Source organism: Nicotiana sylvestris, chromosome 1 (genome assembly GCF_000393655.2).
Source record: "Nicotiana sylvestris chromosome 1, ASM39365v2, whole genome shotgun sequence".
Taxonomy (NCBI): Eukaryota; Viridiplantae; Streptophyta; class Magnoliopsida; order Solanales; family Solanaceae; genus Nicotiana; species Nicotiana sylvestris.
This window is the reverse complement of record NC_091057.1, coordinates 118,742,916-118,761,204: the sequence shown is the minus strand read 5'-3', so window position 1 is coordinate 118,761,204 and position 18,289 is coordinate 118,742,916. Positions and strand designations below refer to the sequence as shown.

Here is an 18,289-nt window from a genome sequence, read left to right as displayed (position 1 = left end):
TGGCAATGGCCCTACCAAGCCTATGTATAAATGGAAGAATTTTCCACACAGCCATTTATGAATTTTTTGTTAAACACATGCTTTCTACGGTTCAACCAGGTATGGTTTTCTATTTTGAAAGGGGATAAACAACAGTTTCAAGTCCAGAACCTTTTGGTATTTCGCTTGTATTACACTTGGATCACTTTTGTAGGAATAAGACACTAGCTACAATGCACATTCTAGTTTTGGGGACAGTTGAAGATGATAGTACGACAAAAGCATCCAAGGAAGAGTACCATTCATGTACAATAGCTGAATATGTTAGAAGTAATACTCAATGATAGTCAAAACCTTCAAAATCTTAAACATAACTCAATTCCCGTGGACTTGCATTCTCATATTTCCGGTAACTTAATCAACAGTCCATACGATCTTTTTCACTTTGACGAATTGTTGAATTTAATACTTATAGTACAATATGTGGGTTAACAAATTGGTTCGAGGACATTCAACTTCTCTCTTTTTTGAGGTAACCAAGAGCATTACTGTACCGCAAGGCCAGACCAGGTCTAATGGTTTATTGCAGTACGGAGCTTCCTGCAACAGTGAATAACATTCTCGAAATCTAAGTTCCAAAATATTGGTGTCTCACCAATACTGCAATATACGAAATACTACGATAAAGTCTATCTTCTCCCACCACAGTCATATTGTGAGATTTTAAATGGCTTCTCCAAAAGTTGATTATTATCAAGTCTTCATTGAGAAAACCCTCTAACATAAACAATCTCCATAAAACAAACCACCATCTTGAGGCTTGTTATTCAGCAACGGGTGATAGTTCAATGAGGAGACAGCTTGTGTACAAACAGATATTCAATGCCGAGGCCATTTAATCATTTCCACCCAAGCCTGGACAGTTAACAAGGTAGATCTTACAGCTGGTAGTCTTGGACATGGTCATGCATAGCAACTTCAGGAATTCCCGAACAGAGTTTGTTAATTGATCTTGACGCTGGAACAGATAAACAAGAGGTATCAATAAATTACATCTTCTTTTTCGGGTCACCAGTAGTCCCTGCAGGAACAGGACCCATCTTTGAAATGATGAAACCGATTCACATCCCTTACAATGATCTCTCTTTCATATATTTTCGAGATAAGTTTTATAACAGTATGACAGTCTCCACAGATTCTAAGATTCTTTGTCACTCGGAGAACTGTATCTGGGCTTGTATTAAGAATGCCAAAGGCAATGGCCAGCCTCTCACTGTGACTACTCAGATTTTGCTCTTTCTCCTCTTCACTCACATCATGCAAAGCAAAAGTAGTATCTGGAATGTAACCAGCCGCTCTTATCTTGGCAGGCAGTGCCTCTAAAAACATGTATATTTGTTCTGCCTGTGGATGAGATGTATCTCCTCCAAGGAATAAATGGGCCTTTCCTTCAAATTCAATCCAACTACATCCAGGATTCTTCATAATACGTTGTGATTTCAGTTGGATCCTCAAGTAGTTCACTTCCTCCCACATCCCAGCTTCTGCATACATATTTGAGAGCACCACATAATTCCCACTGTTGTCTGGTTCCAAGATAAATAACTTTTTAGCTGCTAATTCTGCAATTTCTAAGTTGCGATGGCTTCGACCAGCAGCTAATAACGAACCCCAAATGCTTGGTCCTGCTGCCATTGGCATTTGAGAAATGAGGTTATATGCATCCACCAATCGTCCAGCACGACCAAGTAGATCAACCACACAAGCATAATGATCGTGTCCCGGCTCCAAAAAGTAAACGGAACTCATACAATCAAAATATCTTAGTCCAACATCCACAAGACCCGAGTGGCTGCAACCTGATAACAAGCCTGTAAATGTAATCCCATCAGGCTGTACACCAGCTCGTATCATATCCTCAAACGTTGAAACAGCTTCCTGCCCACAACCATGGGATGCGTAAGCAGTAACCATTGTATTCCAAGCAACCAACTTCTTCTCCTTCGGGTTCATCTGATCGAAACACAAACGAGCATCAACCAGACTGCCACATTTCGCATACATGGCTATAAGAGCTGTTTGCACCGAAGGATTCTTCTCCAATCCGGTCTCTCTAGCAAAACTATGTATCTTCCTCCCACGTTCTAGTTCAGCAGAGTGCGCACATGCAGGTAAGACACTCATAATCGTCACCCAATTAGGCCTCACCTCCGAGTCACGATCCAACATCTTATCAAACAATCGCAACGACTTATCAGCTAAACCATTCTGAGCATATCCAGAAATCATTGCTGTCCACGACACTATATTCCGAGTTGGCATTTTCTCAAACAACTCCTCAGCGTATTTGAATAACCCATCCTTCATATACCCAGCAATTAATGCATTCCAAGACGACACATCTCTCACGGGCATTTCATCAAACTGTTTGCGAGCCTCAATCAAATCACCACACTTAACGTACATATCAATCAAAGAAGTGCCTACATAGATATCAAACACCAACCCACATCTCAATATTGAGCCATGAACACATTTCCCCAACCAAATATCACACAAGTCGGCACATGACTTGAACACAAAAGGATAAGTAAAATTGTCACCACGCAAACCCAAAGAATGCATTTGGAAGTAAAGCTGTATTGTTCTATCAGTAATCCCATAAAGGGTAAGTGCTCGAATCATGGCATTATACAGAAGCGAAGAGGGTTCAGTGGCATTATCGAAAATATGTGAGGCGGAGTCGATTTCACCGGAGCTGGCATACATAGCGACCATTTTCGCTGCGACTAATCCATTGGGATAAATCCCTCGAACGGCCAAGTGAGCGTGAACTTGTTGGCCAAGTTTGAGGAAATTCTTGCCAATCAAGTACTGGAAAATAGGTGCGTAAGAAGAGGGCGGAAATGAGTTTTGGTACAATGGTTGCAAGAGGATTTTCAACATCGTATTTCTGGAAGCTGCTCTCCGTCATGGAACAAAGGAAAAATCGAACTTTGGAGCTGATTCAATTCAATATGGAAGTTTACATGTCCACTTCTCATCATTTGGTTATTCTCCTTTGCATTTTCTGTTCAAATTTTACAAAGTATTGTACAAGTTTTTTACTTGTAAATAATGTATCTGTAGTTTTAACAAGAGAAAGGAAAGAAAGAATCTATTCAAATCATGAGTACAAGTTTAAGGAGTATAAAGTTGGCTAAGATTAGCAATAGACGATTTTATACATGACTATATGTTCTTAGAATGAAGTTTATTTGTTGCCCACCATTAAGACATGTACTCTTTGATCTTAAGTTTGTAGTTAGGGGTTTCCTGAAAAATCAAAAATTCAAACAGTTAAATTTGTTATGTGGTTTATAGACAAGCGAAATGATTTAATCCAGAAACGATAATGAAATAAGACTAAGAATAAGATTTAGCAATTGAAATTGAAGAAGAAAAGAAGCCTGGCTCCGAGCGTAATGCCTCTGAGGACAAAAAATAAAAGCAATGATAAAAAATGAGTAACGTTGTTTAATTGAGAGCAAAAGTAAAGTACATCTTGTGTTTTCCAAGAATTTTCCTCCCTTATAGTAGCTGTTGAGCCTGCTATTTATAGCTATACCTAGGGAAACAAGATCCTAGGATCAAACTCCACTTAAATGACGATAAAGGAGTCATATAAATATGTAATGGCAATGAATGCAAGGGAGAATATTCTCTCATTGAATACTATCTGATGGTAAATACTCGATGTGCTCCCGTTGACCATGCTCACTTCGGGATTTATCCGATGTCGATTGCAGTTGTTGTATCCAGTATTGATTGTTACTTGACTCGCTTTTTGTCTGCCTTCGGTTTCAAGTGTCATGCTATCATTCGACCATTTATTATAAACCAATTTTACCCCATATAATCACCAAGTTCTTTGCATTTATATTCTAGCTTGATGGTAATTTGATTTTGCTAGGCCCGATAATCTATTTCACGTTAAAAATAACCTGTCTTTAATTGAGTCCTTAAATTATTCTTCACTATTTAATTCAATATATATTATTACTCTATCTTAGTAAACGGTAACTTTTCTTAAAGAATAATTGATGAGTGTTGTGTTAGAATATAGTTGCCAGATTATGTACTTGGCAAATGTCTCATATTTAAGAAAAAACCCCGAAATAAACGAAAAACCAACTAAAACCTACATAAAACCGAACCTATAAAAAATCGAGTTAACTGAATTGGTTTGGTTCTAATATTTGAAAAACCGATTTAATTGGTTTGGTTTCTTTTAGAGGAAAATCGACCTAAATCGAATTATGAACACCCCTATTTGTAATTCCTTAACTTCATTTTTCTGAAAAATACTTAGGGAAACCCGCGGTCTGACCCTTCAGGTGCGGGTAACCTGCTTCACTATGCAATAATTCGCAAACCAGTAATTCCTTGACTTATTTTGACAAATCTATAGGTGCAAATCAGCTCCCCTTTAGCATAAATTGTACAATTTCAACCTTTTCAAAGAAAACTAGAGAGAAGTCTCAATCAACAAGTGATGGGCACGCCATTGTCCCTAACCAATCCCCAACATGCAATCTGAGCAAGAACATCAACTGTCAGAACAAGAAATCGACCAACTGCATCAGAGTACTCACAAACCCAAAACCTCACAACACAACAACATGCCGACTTCATTTGATAATGTAAGTCTCCGAGATAAACTCTTTCCCAGCCTTCCCCCATGCCTACTGACTTTGAAACCAACTTCTTGAATAAACTTCGTCTAGAGGATGAATTAGACAATCAAAAATTTACCACCACTTCATTCCAATACCCAACAAAAGATAAAACTAGACTCTATCGATCATGGCAAATAGCCCTTATTATTAAATTACTAGGAAAAAAACAGCTTACCATTATCTAAAAACGAAATTAGAGCAACTATGACAGCTATCTGAACCACTGCTATTAATTGACTTAGGTTTTGACTACTCTTTAATAAAAATCTCCAACTTAGACAATTACAACAAAATCCTTCACCAGGGTCGTGGTTCATTAGATCATCAATATCTTACAATTAGATAATGGGAACCTAAATTCAACCCTGCCAATGCTAATATTAATCTATCAATCATTTGGATTTGCCTACGAGAACTACCTATCGGGTATGATGACTTAGAAATCCTAAAAAAATAGTTAATCTTATTGGTACTCTTCTAAAGATTGACACATGTACAGTCCACACCACTAGAGATCGATATGCACGACTCTGCATTCCAGCACCAATAGGACAACATATACCGAAAAGTGTGCTCGTAGGAACTCATATGCAGCAAATTTACTACGAAGATGCTTCTTCAATATGCATTACTTGTGGTTGCTTAGGACACAACTCCTCACACTATCCTAACAACTGTCTAATACACCCTCAACATCCGCTCAAATACCATTAACATACACTCAAACCCACCGGAACAATGGAAAACAGTGACATATTCCAAAAATTCACTTAAAACCACTTCCCAAAATTATCACAATGCCACTCCTGTTACAAAATTAGACTTATGTAACAACAAAGACAAAAAGAAGAACCATATCACAGATGGGACCCACAATACCAATACCACTCCCACTACAATTCCTTTAACCAACAGATTTTAGTACACAAGTCCCGAGGAAAACCCTGACAATTATAACCCCTACCCCTACCCCTATATCATACCTCACATAATTATTTCACCCACTTCGGCTGCCATAGACACAACCGAAATTACTTCCCAAGCTCATCATACTCACATGCCAAATATAGCTCCAATTTCCAATATATCTACCAATGCAATAATACCACCATCCCATTCAACAACTACACTTATCTTCAATTCCACTGAAATAAAATCTTATAACCAACCAATACACCCACTAATTCGTCCCTCAACCAAAAAAATCATTCACTTCTCAAAACCAATTTTATACACAAACAACATTCACATTGAATTTTCCTCCTACAGTATTCATAAACACTGCTACCACTATTCATATTGATCACCCCATCAAAATTTCTCTTGATTCTATATTACAACTTACTCCCCTCCAACCCCAAGATGCACAATAGAATGAACACCTAAACTCACCACTGCCACTTGCCACCTCCAGTGCAACTCCAATGCATACAACCATGCAACCTACTATTTCTATAGCTAACTCACCAAACCTATACCTATAAAACATACACCATCATAAACCTAATAACCCTACCACCTCTAATGCTGGAATTTCGATACACCGGGAATCGCCGGTCACTTCGACAATCATGACACTGACACCACCGCAAAATGAACAAACAATCTCTAAGAAAATTCTTAATACATTGATACAACCTTCATCTCCAAACACTTCCGCCACCCCTACAAATATTAATACCCCAAGCCTCAACACGTTCACACTTATTGATACTCAAGATCCACTACAACCTTCCTCACTAATTGAAAATGTATCACTACCAACACCCACGCTACCAACGCCCTTACCAAAGGCAACGCCACTATCACACTGGCGGATGCACATAGAGAGTTGTGGGTGCTTAAGCACCCATTAACTTTGACCATATTAATTAATTTATATAGGCAGCAATACAAATATTTAGATAAATATTGAGTGAGCACCCACAAGTAAATTTATTTTTCCTCTTCTTTTGAAATTTTTATCGGTGAGCATCCATAGCTTTAAAATTTTGGATTCACCAATGCACTATCACAACAATGTTCACATCAACCACTACACCTTGCCACCTCCAATTCTGCTACAACTAATACCTCCACCAACTCCACCACCACTGGGTCATCAACTACACACCTTTCCACAACCCTACAACTACCCTCATGTACCACCCAGATTCCTCCACCCACCACAACTCACTATGCCTCCGCCATTGCCCGACCTACCACTACTTCAACAACATGCAACGATCTTAATGGATAACACCGAAGCACTCACCAACATCATTCAACAGGGCATCTACATGCCCATGCAACAAGAAACTACCATGCAAATACTGCACCAGCAGGAGATTACCACACTGGAGCTTTAAACTCAACTACGCAACATTCACCAATGGAATACACGCCTCCATCAGCACTATCAGATATGGCATACACCCCCACAACACAACTACTTGCCTTGGTATGTAGAACAACAACCACCGTTAGAGCAGAGGCAGATCCAAGATTTAAATCTTATGGGTTCAATTTTAAGGTTTTTAATATTGAACCCATTATATTTTTAAAGTTATGGGTTCATATTTACTATTTTTGCAATTTTAATAAATTTTTAAATATAAATTTTTATTCCTCGTCGAAAGTTATGGGTTCAGTTGAACCCATAGATAATATACTAGATTCGTTGAACCCATAATATACTAGATTCGCCTCTGCGTTAGAGGAGAATCTATGTCCACAACAACCTGCTCAGGAACAGATGGAAATGTATCCACCAACGCCGCCAGCATCGCCGCCGATGGACGAGTATCAACAACAACCACAAGCAAGCGAGGCAGATACTCCGGAGACTTTCATGGAATCCTTGACACTGAACGAATCTCTAACGATATCCATGCCAGAAAATATCGAAAGAAAATTCTTGATATTCATTCCACACAACTTGGAGAAGACATCCTTGAATGTTCGCCTCGACTCTTACTCATTGGAAGACAAATACATTGTCCTGATGATACCCACTCTTAACGACACAATACTTCCACAGGATCTTTATCACCCATCGCACCTTCTTATGCATCTGGAATTATCACTACCCCAAGAGGGCTTCATCACAATGATCAGCTCATGAAGATAATGCTATGGAATTGTAGGGGAGCCAATGGACCTGAATTTCGTCGGAATCTTCGCTTCCTACTAAACTGGAACAATCCATCCATTTTGTGTCTTACAGAGACAAATATGCAAGATCACACATCTCTGCTTCAGGAATTTGATTTCACTGACCTCATCCAAGTCGCATCAAATGGCCATTCTGGTGGGATAGTTCTTCTTTGGCGTGCAAATGAGTTGAATGTAGATCCTGTTGCTATCACAAGCCAAGAAATACATGCTACTATTCAGGTTAGTCCCAACTCTCCCAAATAATTTTTATCGGTTATTTACGCTAGCAATACCTATGCTGATAGGAAACTCCTCTGGAAAAATCTTCAAGAGTTTAATAAATGTCATACATCGGCTTGGCTATTATGTGGGGATTTCAATGAATTATGTTCTGCTACAGATAAATTTGGTGGAAACCCTATTAAACAAAATAGAACTGCTTCATTCAACAATTGTCTTAACTCTATTAACATGATAGATCTTGGTTTTACTGGGTCACGTTTTACATGGACTAACACACCTCGAATCCGATACATTGCTCACATAAATGCTAACATACCTAATAGACTAATACCGGAGAGATTAGATAAATTTTTCGCTAACGATGCTTGGATAAAATTATTTGAAGATGCTACTGTTCTACACCTCCCACACACTCACTCAGGTCACTGTATGCTATTACTCAATTTACAAAAATTGTTCTCCAAACCTACTTCTAATTTTAAGTTTGAAACAATGTGGTTATGCCACCCGGATTTTCGTCATATTGTCTTCTCCCATTGGCTCTCTAACCCGTTGTATTTTGATACTCTTTATAATTTATTACTCATCTACAAGATTGGAACATTATTACTTTTGGCAATATCTTTCACACACAAAAAAAATCTTCTTTCACGACTAGCTGGCGTTCAAAGAATGAATCCACATCAAAAAAAATTCTTTTCACTACAATTTAGAAAATCGCCTACTAACAGACTTAAATTTACTTCTACAAGTCGAGGAAGATTTTTGAAAATTAAAATTCCGGGTTCAATGGCTAAACGAAGGAGACGCAAATACCAAAAAATTTTCACCTCACAACCATTCATTAATGTAGATGCAATCGCATCCTTGGGCTTGTTGATAGTGTTGGTAATTGGACTTTTGATACTACCACTATATATGACACAATTATCAACCACTTCTAATATTTATACACAACACAATTCACGTCTACTCCAAAATTTTATTCCACTTGTTACTTCAATGTTCTTTCCAACGATACTCACCCAACACTTACACAACCACTAACATATACTGAAATTTATCGAGCAATAACATCCTTTAAACCATTCAAGGCACCCGGACCAGATGACCTACATCTTTTCTTCTTCCAAAAATTTTGGAAAGATGCAAAACTAGTTGTAGTTACAATCTGTACAGATGTTTTTGCTTCAACTACCATCCCAGATGAACTAAATAAAACCTTTATTACATTGATACCCAAAGTTCAAACCCCTGAAAAAATTTCTCAATATCGTCCAATTGGACTCTGTAATACTATCTATAAGACCATTACGAAGATTATTACTAACCATATTAGACCGTATTTACCCAAAATTATTATCCACACACAGAGTAGTTTCATACTGGGTACACGCGCGGTTGATAATGCTTTCATCGTTCAAGAAGCAGTGCACTCTTTCAGACGATCGAAAGGTAAAATTGGTAACATGTTATTAAAAATTGAGCTCGAGAAAGCCTTCGACCGCCTGGAATGATCGTTTATACACTATTAACTACATCAATTAAATTCTTTTCCGCATCTAATCAAACTAATCATGTGATATGTCTCAACCTCTTCTATTTCGACACTCATCAATGGGAAACCTACACAATTCTTTCAACCTACAAGGGGCATTAGACATGGATACCCGTTAAGCCCTTCTATTTTTATCATCTGTATAGAATCACTCTCTCGTCTAATTGACCATGTTGTTGACCTCCTACAATGGACGCCTATAAAAATATCTCGCAACTCCATCCCTCTTTCTCACTTACTTTTTGCTGATGACCTAGTTTAGTTTGCCAGTGCTACTAAGAAAAATGTGCATACAATTATCAACATCTTCAACCAGCTTAGTAGCCACTCTGGCCAACGCATTAACTTTTCCAAATCTAAAATTCTTTTCTCTGCTAATGTACCTAATGCCACTCAAAATAAAATCTCATCACTCCTTAACATCAACTCCACAACTACTTTTGGCAAGTACCTGGGACTGTCCATAACCAACACTAAACCTACTTTCACTTATGATTATCAATATCTTATCGACCATTTAACTCAAAAACGAGCTGGCTGGAAAAATAATTTCTTATCCTTTACTGGCCGAACAACCCTCATCCATTCGGTTTTAAATACTATTCCCACGTATGCTATGCAAGTTAATCACCTACCACCTAAGACACTCCGCTATGTCAATCGTATTCAGAGAAATTTTTTCTGGGGCTCTTCCCCTGACAAACGCAAACTACATATTATTAACTGGGATAAAATTACTACACCTAAAATATATGGTGGCTTAGGAATACCCAAATTATATCCAAAAAATATATCCTTAATTGCTGCTCTACTTTGGCGTTACTACAATAACAATAATGCCTTTTGGGCCACTATACTCCACCTTAAATATCAATCCAAAATACAACACCCAAATCCCACATTGCATCACACATGGAAACATTGTGCTTCCTACATTTGGAAAAGCATGACTAAAGCATACCCATTCTACAAGCAGGGGCTGGGCTAGAATATAGCCAATGGTAACCAGATCCAACTATGGTCCGATTACTGGCTACCTACGGACAACACCTTATGCCATCTCATTCAAGGACCACTCCCATAAAATGAAGATAACCTCCCCCTCAACACTATCATTAATAATGGATCGTGGAACCTATCCCCACTTTCCTTTGACCTACCACCTCACCTCCTTAACCTCATATCATTACTACCATGTTAAGCTCTGCACCTAATACTACATACCAGTTTTTTTTGAGTCCCTCCTCCACTGGAACTTTCTCTACCTCTATTGCGTACAACCTAATAACGTTTCCTCCTAACACCCAACAATCCCATTCTCAGTTTTATTGGGTTTGGAAGATCCATTCTACCAATAAAATTAAGCACTTCTTATGGCTCATGCTACAACAGAAACTACCCACCTCTCATTTCTCTATCATCGCAACATCTCCATAGATTCTACCTGTACATTGTGCAGACAAGCAATTGAAGACGTTGAACATCTATTTTTTCATTGCCACATTGCCACACCTATATGGCAACATTTCAATATCTCGATCTCTATACACCCTTCTCAAAATTGGGTGAAAAGCATTATGTCTCCCATGACACACAACAAACACCTTTTCCCCGAACACTGTACCATTATATATAATAGTACCAATCATCTTATGACACCTCTGGGCTAATCGTAATAATAATGTATTCAATCACACCACCACTCAGTTAATTTCCATACTATAATCAATCAGGCTTCCCGATTCTACTAGCTAGCTAACAATTACATCCACCAATGCACACTTACCACTCGCATTCCCTTCAAATGGCACCTACCACCCCAAAGTTATTTTAAATTAAACATTGATGGAGCTTTTGATACTTGTTCCCATAGTGGCAGGGCAGCTGGAGTTTTTCGTGATGCTTCAGGAGCATGGGTATATGGATTTACCAAGCATTTGCTACATATTGATATTATATAAGTTGAACTTTTAGCTATATACCATGGTCTGCACATAGCAACTGCTCGAAATCTCAAACCATTACAAATTGAAACGGACTCTCAGGTATTGATACACCTCCTATCACACAAATCACTAAAACACTCGCATCTAACTTTTGTATGCAGGTTGATGCTTCGGGACCTACAGGTGACTACAATCCAACACACATCCAGGGAGGGTAATGGTGTAGCGGATGTCTTGGCCAAGTTTGGGAAGACCATCACGGATCTACAAACTACTGATGTTTTGCTTTCTGCAAATCCCCCTACTTTTACCTTATCGCTTTTAGCTTCCGATGTAACTGGAATTGTAACATACCGTTCAGTTCCGACTTCTGTAATCCACTAGTTAAGTTTTCAATAAAAGCCTTATTAGCCAAAAAAGAATCAGCCCCCCTTTGTTATTTTTTCTAACCATAGTATTTAAATTTGTGGACAACAAAATGCAATTAATTTACGAGATAATTATTGCACACCTTGTAATAGAATAAATTACTGCACATTTTTGCAAGGAGATATTTGGTTAATATAAAATCCTTTATAAATTACGTTTTCTCATACAAAGAATTTTATAAAAGCACAAATTACAGATTAAAAGGAAATTTGATTAAATTTCCAATAGAATAAATGGACGAATAAGCAATTAAATACGGTTGGGACCAAGACATAAGCAGCAAAACCCAAAATAAAATATTGGTGTGACGACCCGACCGGTCGTCTTAAGAATTAACGCCCTGATCCCCTATTAAATGCATTCCCCAGGTTTATTTATGCTATTTTGATTTGTCTGAATGTTTGGTTTTGAGTTTCGGAGAGTTTTGAGACACTTAGTCCCTAAATGAGAGCTTAAGTATTGGAAAGTTGACCGTAGTCCGAACACTATAAAGACGGCCTCGGAATGGAAATCTGATGGTTCCGTTAGCTCTGTTGGGTGATTTTGGGGTTAGGAGCACGTTCAAATTGTGTTTTGGAGGTCCGTAGCTAATTTAGGCTTGAAATGCCGAAAGTTGAATTTTGGAAGTTTCCGGTTCGATAGTGAGATATTGATCCGAGGGTCGGAATGGAATTATGAGAGTTGCAGTAGTTCCGTTATGTCATTTGGGATGTGTGTGCAAAATTTCAGGTCATTCGTAGGTAGTTTGGTGGAGTTTTTGATCAAAAGAGGAATTCGGAAGATTTTTAAAAATTAGGCTTGAATCCGATATGTTTTGGTTGTTTTGATGTTGTTTGAAGTGTTTTGTAGATTGGTTACAAGTTTGAATAAGGTTGTAGAGAAGTTGCAGGTTTTTGTTCAACTATTGCGGAGGGATTTTACCCTTCGCGTTCGCGAAGAGTCAGTGGGGTGTTGATGGAATTTTGCCTTCGCGTTCGCGAAGGGTGGTGATGTTTGTGCATCGCGTTCGCGGGAAGGGTATCGCGTTCGCGGGAAGGGTCAGCTGGGTTCGAGGTGGAATTGCTCTTCGCGTTCGCGAGAGGTGTAACACGTTCGCGAAGGGTTGGTCAGCGGAAGCATTGCGTTCGCGAGAGCAGTGTCGCGTTCGCGTAAGAGGACTTTTGGTCAACGACTTTATGTGCTTCGCGAATGCGAGGCCTTGACCGTGTTCGCGAAGAAGGAATTAAAATGCTTTGGCAGAATGTTTAAAAAGGGTTATTTCGCAAATTTTAGTCTAGTTTCCTCCATTCTTAGGCTATTTTGAAGCTTTTTGAAGAGGGTTGAAGAGAGATTCAAGAGGAATCATTTGGAGGTAACATTTTTGACTTCATAACTCATTTTTATATGATTAAATGCCTGATTAGTGGTGGAAAATTTGAGAAAAATAAGTAATTAGGGCTTGAGTTTAAGAGAAACAAAAAGGGGTATTTGAGGGGCCAATTGAACTCCGATTTTAGTGTTCTTATTATGCATAGACTCGTGAGAGTATGATGATTCCGAAAATAAAAATTTCACCCGATTCCTAGACATGGGCCCGAGGGGTGTTTTAGTTAATTTTACTTAATTTCGCGTATTAGCTTAGAATTTAATTGTGGAATCAGTTACTTGAGCTGTTATTTATAATATGCAATTGAATTGAATATATTTGAACCATTTGGAGTCGGATACTCGTGGCAAAAGCGTGGTTTCGGGTTGACTTGAGCTTGTTCGAGGTAAGTGGCTTGTCTAACCTTGTGTGGGGGACCTTCCCCTTAGGATTAGTATATTTGGTAACTGAATTGTCTTGTGCGTGAGGTGACGAGCCCGTACTTGTGCAAATTGTTGAAAACCCGGTTTTCTTAAAGTATTCATTAGCATTTTTCTTTCCCGCTTTTATTACTTGCACTATTAAGCCTATTGTTAGCTTTAAAAAGCATGACTAAGTGATTTAATTGCTTTAATTGTTCAATCTGTTTACCTGAACTCCGTGCAGCATGCTAGGCTATAATTACTTGATGCCTTGATATGAAATTTCCATTTCTGAATATCTTCTTGTTGCTGTTGTGTATGTTCATTGGGACTACGGATGTGGGATTCCGGTAGCTCTCCTTTGTCTGTTTACTTTGGGACTACGGGTTAGATTCCCGGTAGATCCCCCTACACAATTATATGGAACTACGGGAATGCACCCGGAAGATCCCCCCAGTACTAGGTATTTTCATTTGGGACTACGGATCGGGATTCTGGTAGATCCCGCGCATTGATAGTTGGACTACGGGATGGGATCCCGGGAGATTCTTCGAACATATATATGATGGACTACGGGACGGTATCCCGGGAAATCCACTGGATAGTTGTAATTGGGACCACATGACGGTATCCTGGAAGGTGCCCCGGTTGTTATCTCTGTATTGAGCTGTATTTCTTTCCGTGGTTTGTTTATCTTTGTTCTAGTTGTTGTGGTTTCTTTCAATTCTATGTTATTTCTTATTGTTGCACTTATTTATAATGTTTTATTCCACACTGTTAACCCTTATATTGTATTTAACCTCAGTAAGGCCCTGACCTTTCTCGTCACTACCCGACCGAGGTTAGGCTTGGAACTTACTAAGTACCACTGTGGTGTACTCATGCCCCTTCTGCGCATGTTTTTCATGTGCAGATCCAAGTACTTCTACTAGGCCTACCATCCTTGAGGGAGGCGACTACTTAGAGACTTCGAGGTACATTTGCCGCATCCGTAGATCGAGGAGTCCCTTTTAATTCCCGCTTTCTAGTATTTAGCCCTTTTGTACTTTCTATTCTTATTAGACAAATTTCGGAGTTAGAGCTATGTAGTATTTCTTTTTTCTTAGCTTGTGATTCGTGAGTTTCCGGGTTTTGGATTTGGATATTGGTTTTGAGATTTATATATATGGTGTATGCCGAGCGGCACATTTAAACACTATTATTACCTTATTTCTACTTTTAAATTGTTTACTTCTGCAAATTTTGGTTTTCTTCCGCAATTTAGGCTTACCTAGTCGTAAAGACTAGGTGTCGTCACGATGGTTGACGGAGGAAGAACCGGGGTCGTGACAAGTTGGTATCAGAGCTTTAGGTTCATAGGAGTCATGGATCACAAGCCGGTTTATTAGAGTCTCGCTGATCGGTACGGAGACGTCTGTACTTATCTACGAGAGGCTATGTAACTGTTAGGAAATTCCACTTCAGTTGATTTTCTTGTCGTGCGGTATTTTTGACATCACAATTCTAAATTTCTGTCTTCTATTCTCTCACAGATGGTGAGAACACGTGCTACCCGAGACGATCAGGCACTCGCGCCCCCTACTGCCACCGTCAGAGGCCGGGGCAGAGGCCGAGGACATGCACGTGGTGCAGCCAGAGCACCTGCGTGAGCTACCGCCGAGGTACGGCCAGCAGATCCAGCTGGAGTTTAGGCACTGACATGCCTACTGCTACTACTACTCCAGCTCTTCAGGAGACTTTGGCACAGTTCATGAGCATGTACACCACTCTAGCTCAGGCAGGGCTGCTTCCCCTTGCTGCAGCTATATCTTAGGCCAGGGGAGGAGCACAGACTCACGGCGCCCCCACTCCTAAGCAGCGAGTGCATGTTGAGCAGGTCCCTGAGATTATTCCTGTATCGCCTGCAGTGCCAGTTCAGCCCAAGGACAGGGCAGCGACTTCCGAGGATAAGCAGTTTAGGTTTGAGAGATTCAAAAAGTACAAACCCCCTGTATTTAGTGGTCTATCATTGGAGGATGCTCTGGTATTTCTTGATGAGTGTTACCGCATTCTCCGTACCATGGGTATTTCAGGATCGAGCGGGGTTTCTTTCACTACCTTCCAGCTTCGAGGAGTCGCCTATGAGTGGTGGCGCACCTATGAGCTAGACAGTCCAGATAAGGCTGCTTCATTGACTTGGGCTTAGTTTTCAGATCTGTTCTTGAGGGAGCATGTTCCTCAAAGCCTTAGGGACGCATGGCGCGCAGAGTTTGAGCATTTGCGCCAGGGTGCTATGACTATTTCAGAGTATGCTGTCCGTTACACCAACTTGGCTAGACATGTACCAGCCTTGATTTCTACTGTCCGCGAGAGGGTTCGCCGATTTATTGAGGGCCTTATTCCCAACATCAGATCTAGCATGGCTCGTGAGTTGGAGATGGATATTTCTTACCAGCAGGTGGTGAGCATTGCTAGGAGGATTGAGGGTATGCATGCTAGGGAGAAGGAAGAGAGGGAGGCCAAGAGGTCTCGAGAGTCGGGCCATTATTCTGGTGCCCGTACCCCAACTGCACGTCGTCATGGTAGGGGTTATATGAGTTGCCCTGTTCATTCAGCTCTTCCAGCAGCCAGTGGTATTCCAGCTCCTCCTAGGCCTCATGAGCCTTATTATGCACCTCCGAATTCTAGCGCGCCTCCGGCGCGGAGTGTTTTCAGAGGTCAGTCCAGCAGACCTGGCCCTAGCCAGTCACAGCCACCACATCCTCCCAAATCTTGTTTTGAGTGTGGTGACACGCGTCATATGGTGAGGGATTGCCCCAAACTTGGGAGGGGTGCACCTCCACAAACTTCTCAGCCACAGAGTGCCCCGCAGAGTTCTCAAGCTATGGTTACAGCTCCAATTGCTACCCCACCTGCGCAGCCAGCTAGAGGTGGAGGTCGGGGAGGTATAGGTTGCCCTAGAGGGGGAGGCCAGGCCATATACTATGCCCTTCCTGCCCGTACCGAGGTTGTTGCCTCTGATTCTGTCATCTCAGGTATTATATTGGTTTGCCACAGAGATGCATCGGTTCTATTCGATCTAGGCTCTACTTATTCTTATGTGTCTTCTTATTTTGCTCCACATTTGGGTGTACCTCGGGATTCTTTGAGTTCCCCTGTTTATGTTTCTACTCATGTGGGAGATTCTCTCGTTGTAGACTGCGTTTATTGGTCGTGTTTGGTTGCTCTTAGTGGTTTTGAGACCAGAGCCGATTTATTGTTACTCAGTATGGTTGACTTCGATATTATCTTGGGCATGAACTGGTTGTCGCCCCATTATGCTATTCTTGATTATCACGCCAAAACCGTGACACTGGCTATGCCAGGTGTACCGCGTGTTGAGTGGAGGGGTACTTTAGATCACACTCCTAGTAGAGTTATTTCTTTTCTTAAGGCTCAGCGTATGGTTGAGAAGGGATGTGACGCGTATTTAGCTTATGTAAGAGATGTCAGTATTGATACCCTTTCAATTGATTCAGTTCCAGTAGTACGAGATTTTCCCAATGTGTTTCCAGCTGACCTTCCAAGCATGCTGCCTAATAGAGATATTGATTTTGGCATTGATCTATTACCGGACACTTAGCCCATTTTTATTCCTCCATATCGTATGGCTCCTCCTGAGTTGAAGGAGTTGAAGTATCAGTTACAGGAATTGCTTGATAAGGGTTTTATTCGACCCAGTGTTTCACCTTGGGGTGCTTCTGTCTTGTTTGTGAATAAAAAGAATGGTTCTATATGTATGTGTATTGATTATCGCCAGTTGAAGGGTATAGTGAAGAACTGTTATCCTTTGCCTCGTATTGATGATCTGTTTGACCAGCTTCAGGGCGCACGAGTGTTTTCTAAGATTGATTTGCGCTTAGGTTACCATCAGTTGAAGATTCGGAAGCCAGATATCCCGAAGACTGCTTTTAGGACTCGGTATGGTCATTACGAGTTCCTGTTATGTCATTTGGGCTGACCAATGCCCCAGCAGCCTTTATGAATTTGATGCATAGTATGTTCCGGCCGTATCTTGACTCGTTCATCATTGTCTTTATTGATGATATTCTGGCGTATTCCCAGAGTCGTGAAGATCACGAGCAGCACCTGAGGATTGTGCTTCAGACTCTGAGAGAGAAGAAGTTATATGCTAAGTTCTCGAAATATGAGTTTTGGTTAGATTCAGTGGCATTCTTAGGCCACGTGGTATCGAATGAAGGTATTTAGGTGGATCTGAAGAAGATAAAGGTCGTGCAGAGTTGGCCCAGATCATCCTCAACTATAGAGATTCGTAGTTTCCTTGGTTTGGCGGTTACTACCGTCATTTTGTGGAGGTGTTTTCGTCGATTGCAGCCCCCATGACCAGGTTGACCCAGAAGGGTGCTCCGTTTCAGTGGACGGAGGAGTATGAGGCGAGCTTTCAGAAGCTTAAGACAACTTTGACCACAACCCCAATTTTGATACTACCTATAGGTTCAGGGTCTTATACGGTCTATTGTGATGCCTCGAGGGTT

At 40.3% G+C, this 18,289-nt stretch overlaps 1 protein-coding gene across 1 annotated transcript; it reads right to left on the bottom strand.

Annotated features, from left to right (window-relative positions):
* Positions 1–323: 323 nt before the first annotated feature.
* LOC104245987 (pentatricopeptide repeat-containing protein At3g62890-like) lies at positions 324–3,161 on the bottom strand. The gene has a single exon (XM_009801707.2). The coding sequence runs from the start codon at positions 2,923–2,925 to the stop codon at positions 1,048–1,050; it is 1,878 nt and encodes a 625-aa protein (XP_009800009.1). The 5' UTR covers positions 2,926–3,161; the 3' UTR covers positions 324–1,047.
* Positions 3,162–18,289: the final 15,128 nt, after the last annotated feature.

Bases quoted from the DNA above. Each gene is read 5' to 3' on its own strand.
- LOC104245987 (XM_009801707.2), bottom strand. From the start codon at position 2,925: ATGTTGAAAATCCTCTTGCAACCATTGTACCAAAACTCATTTCCGCCC.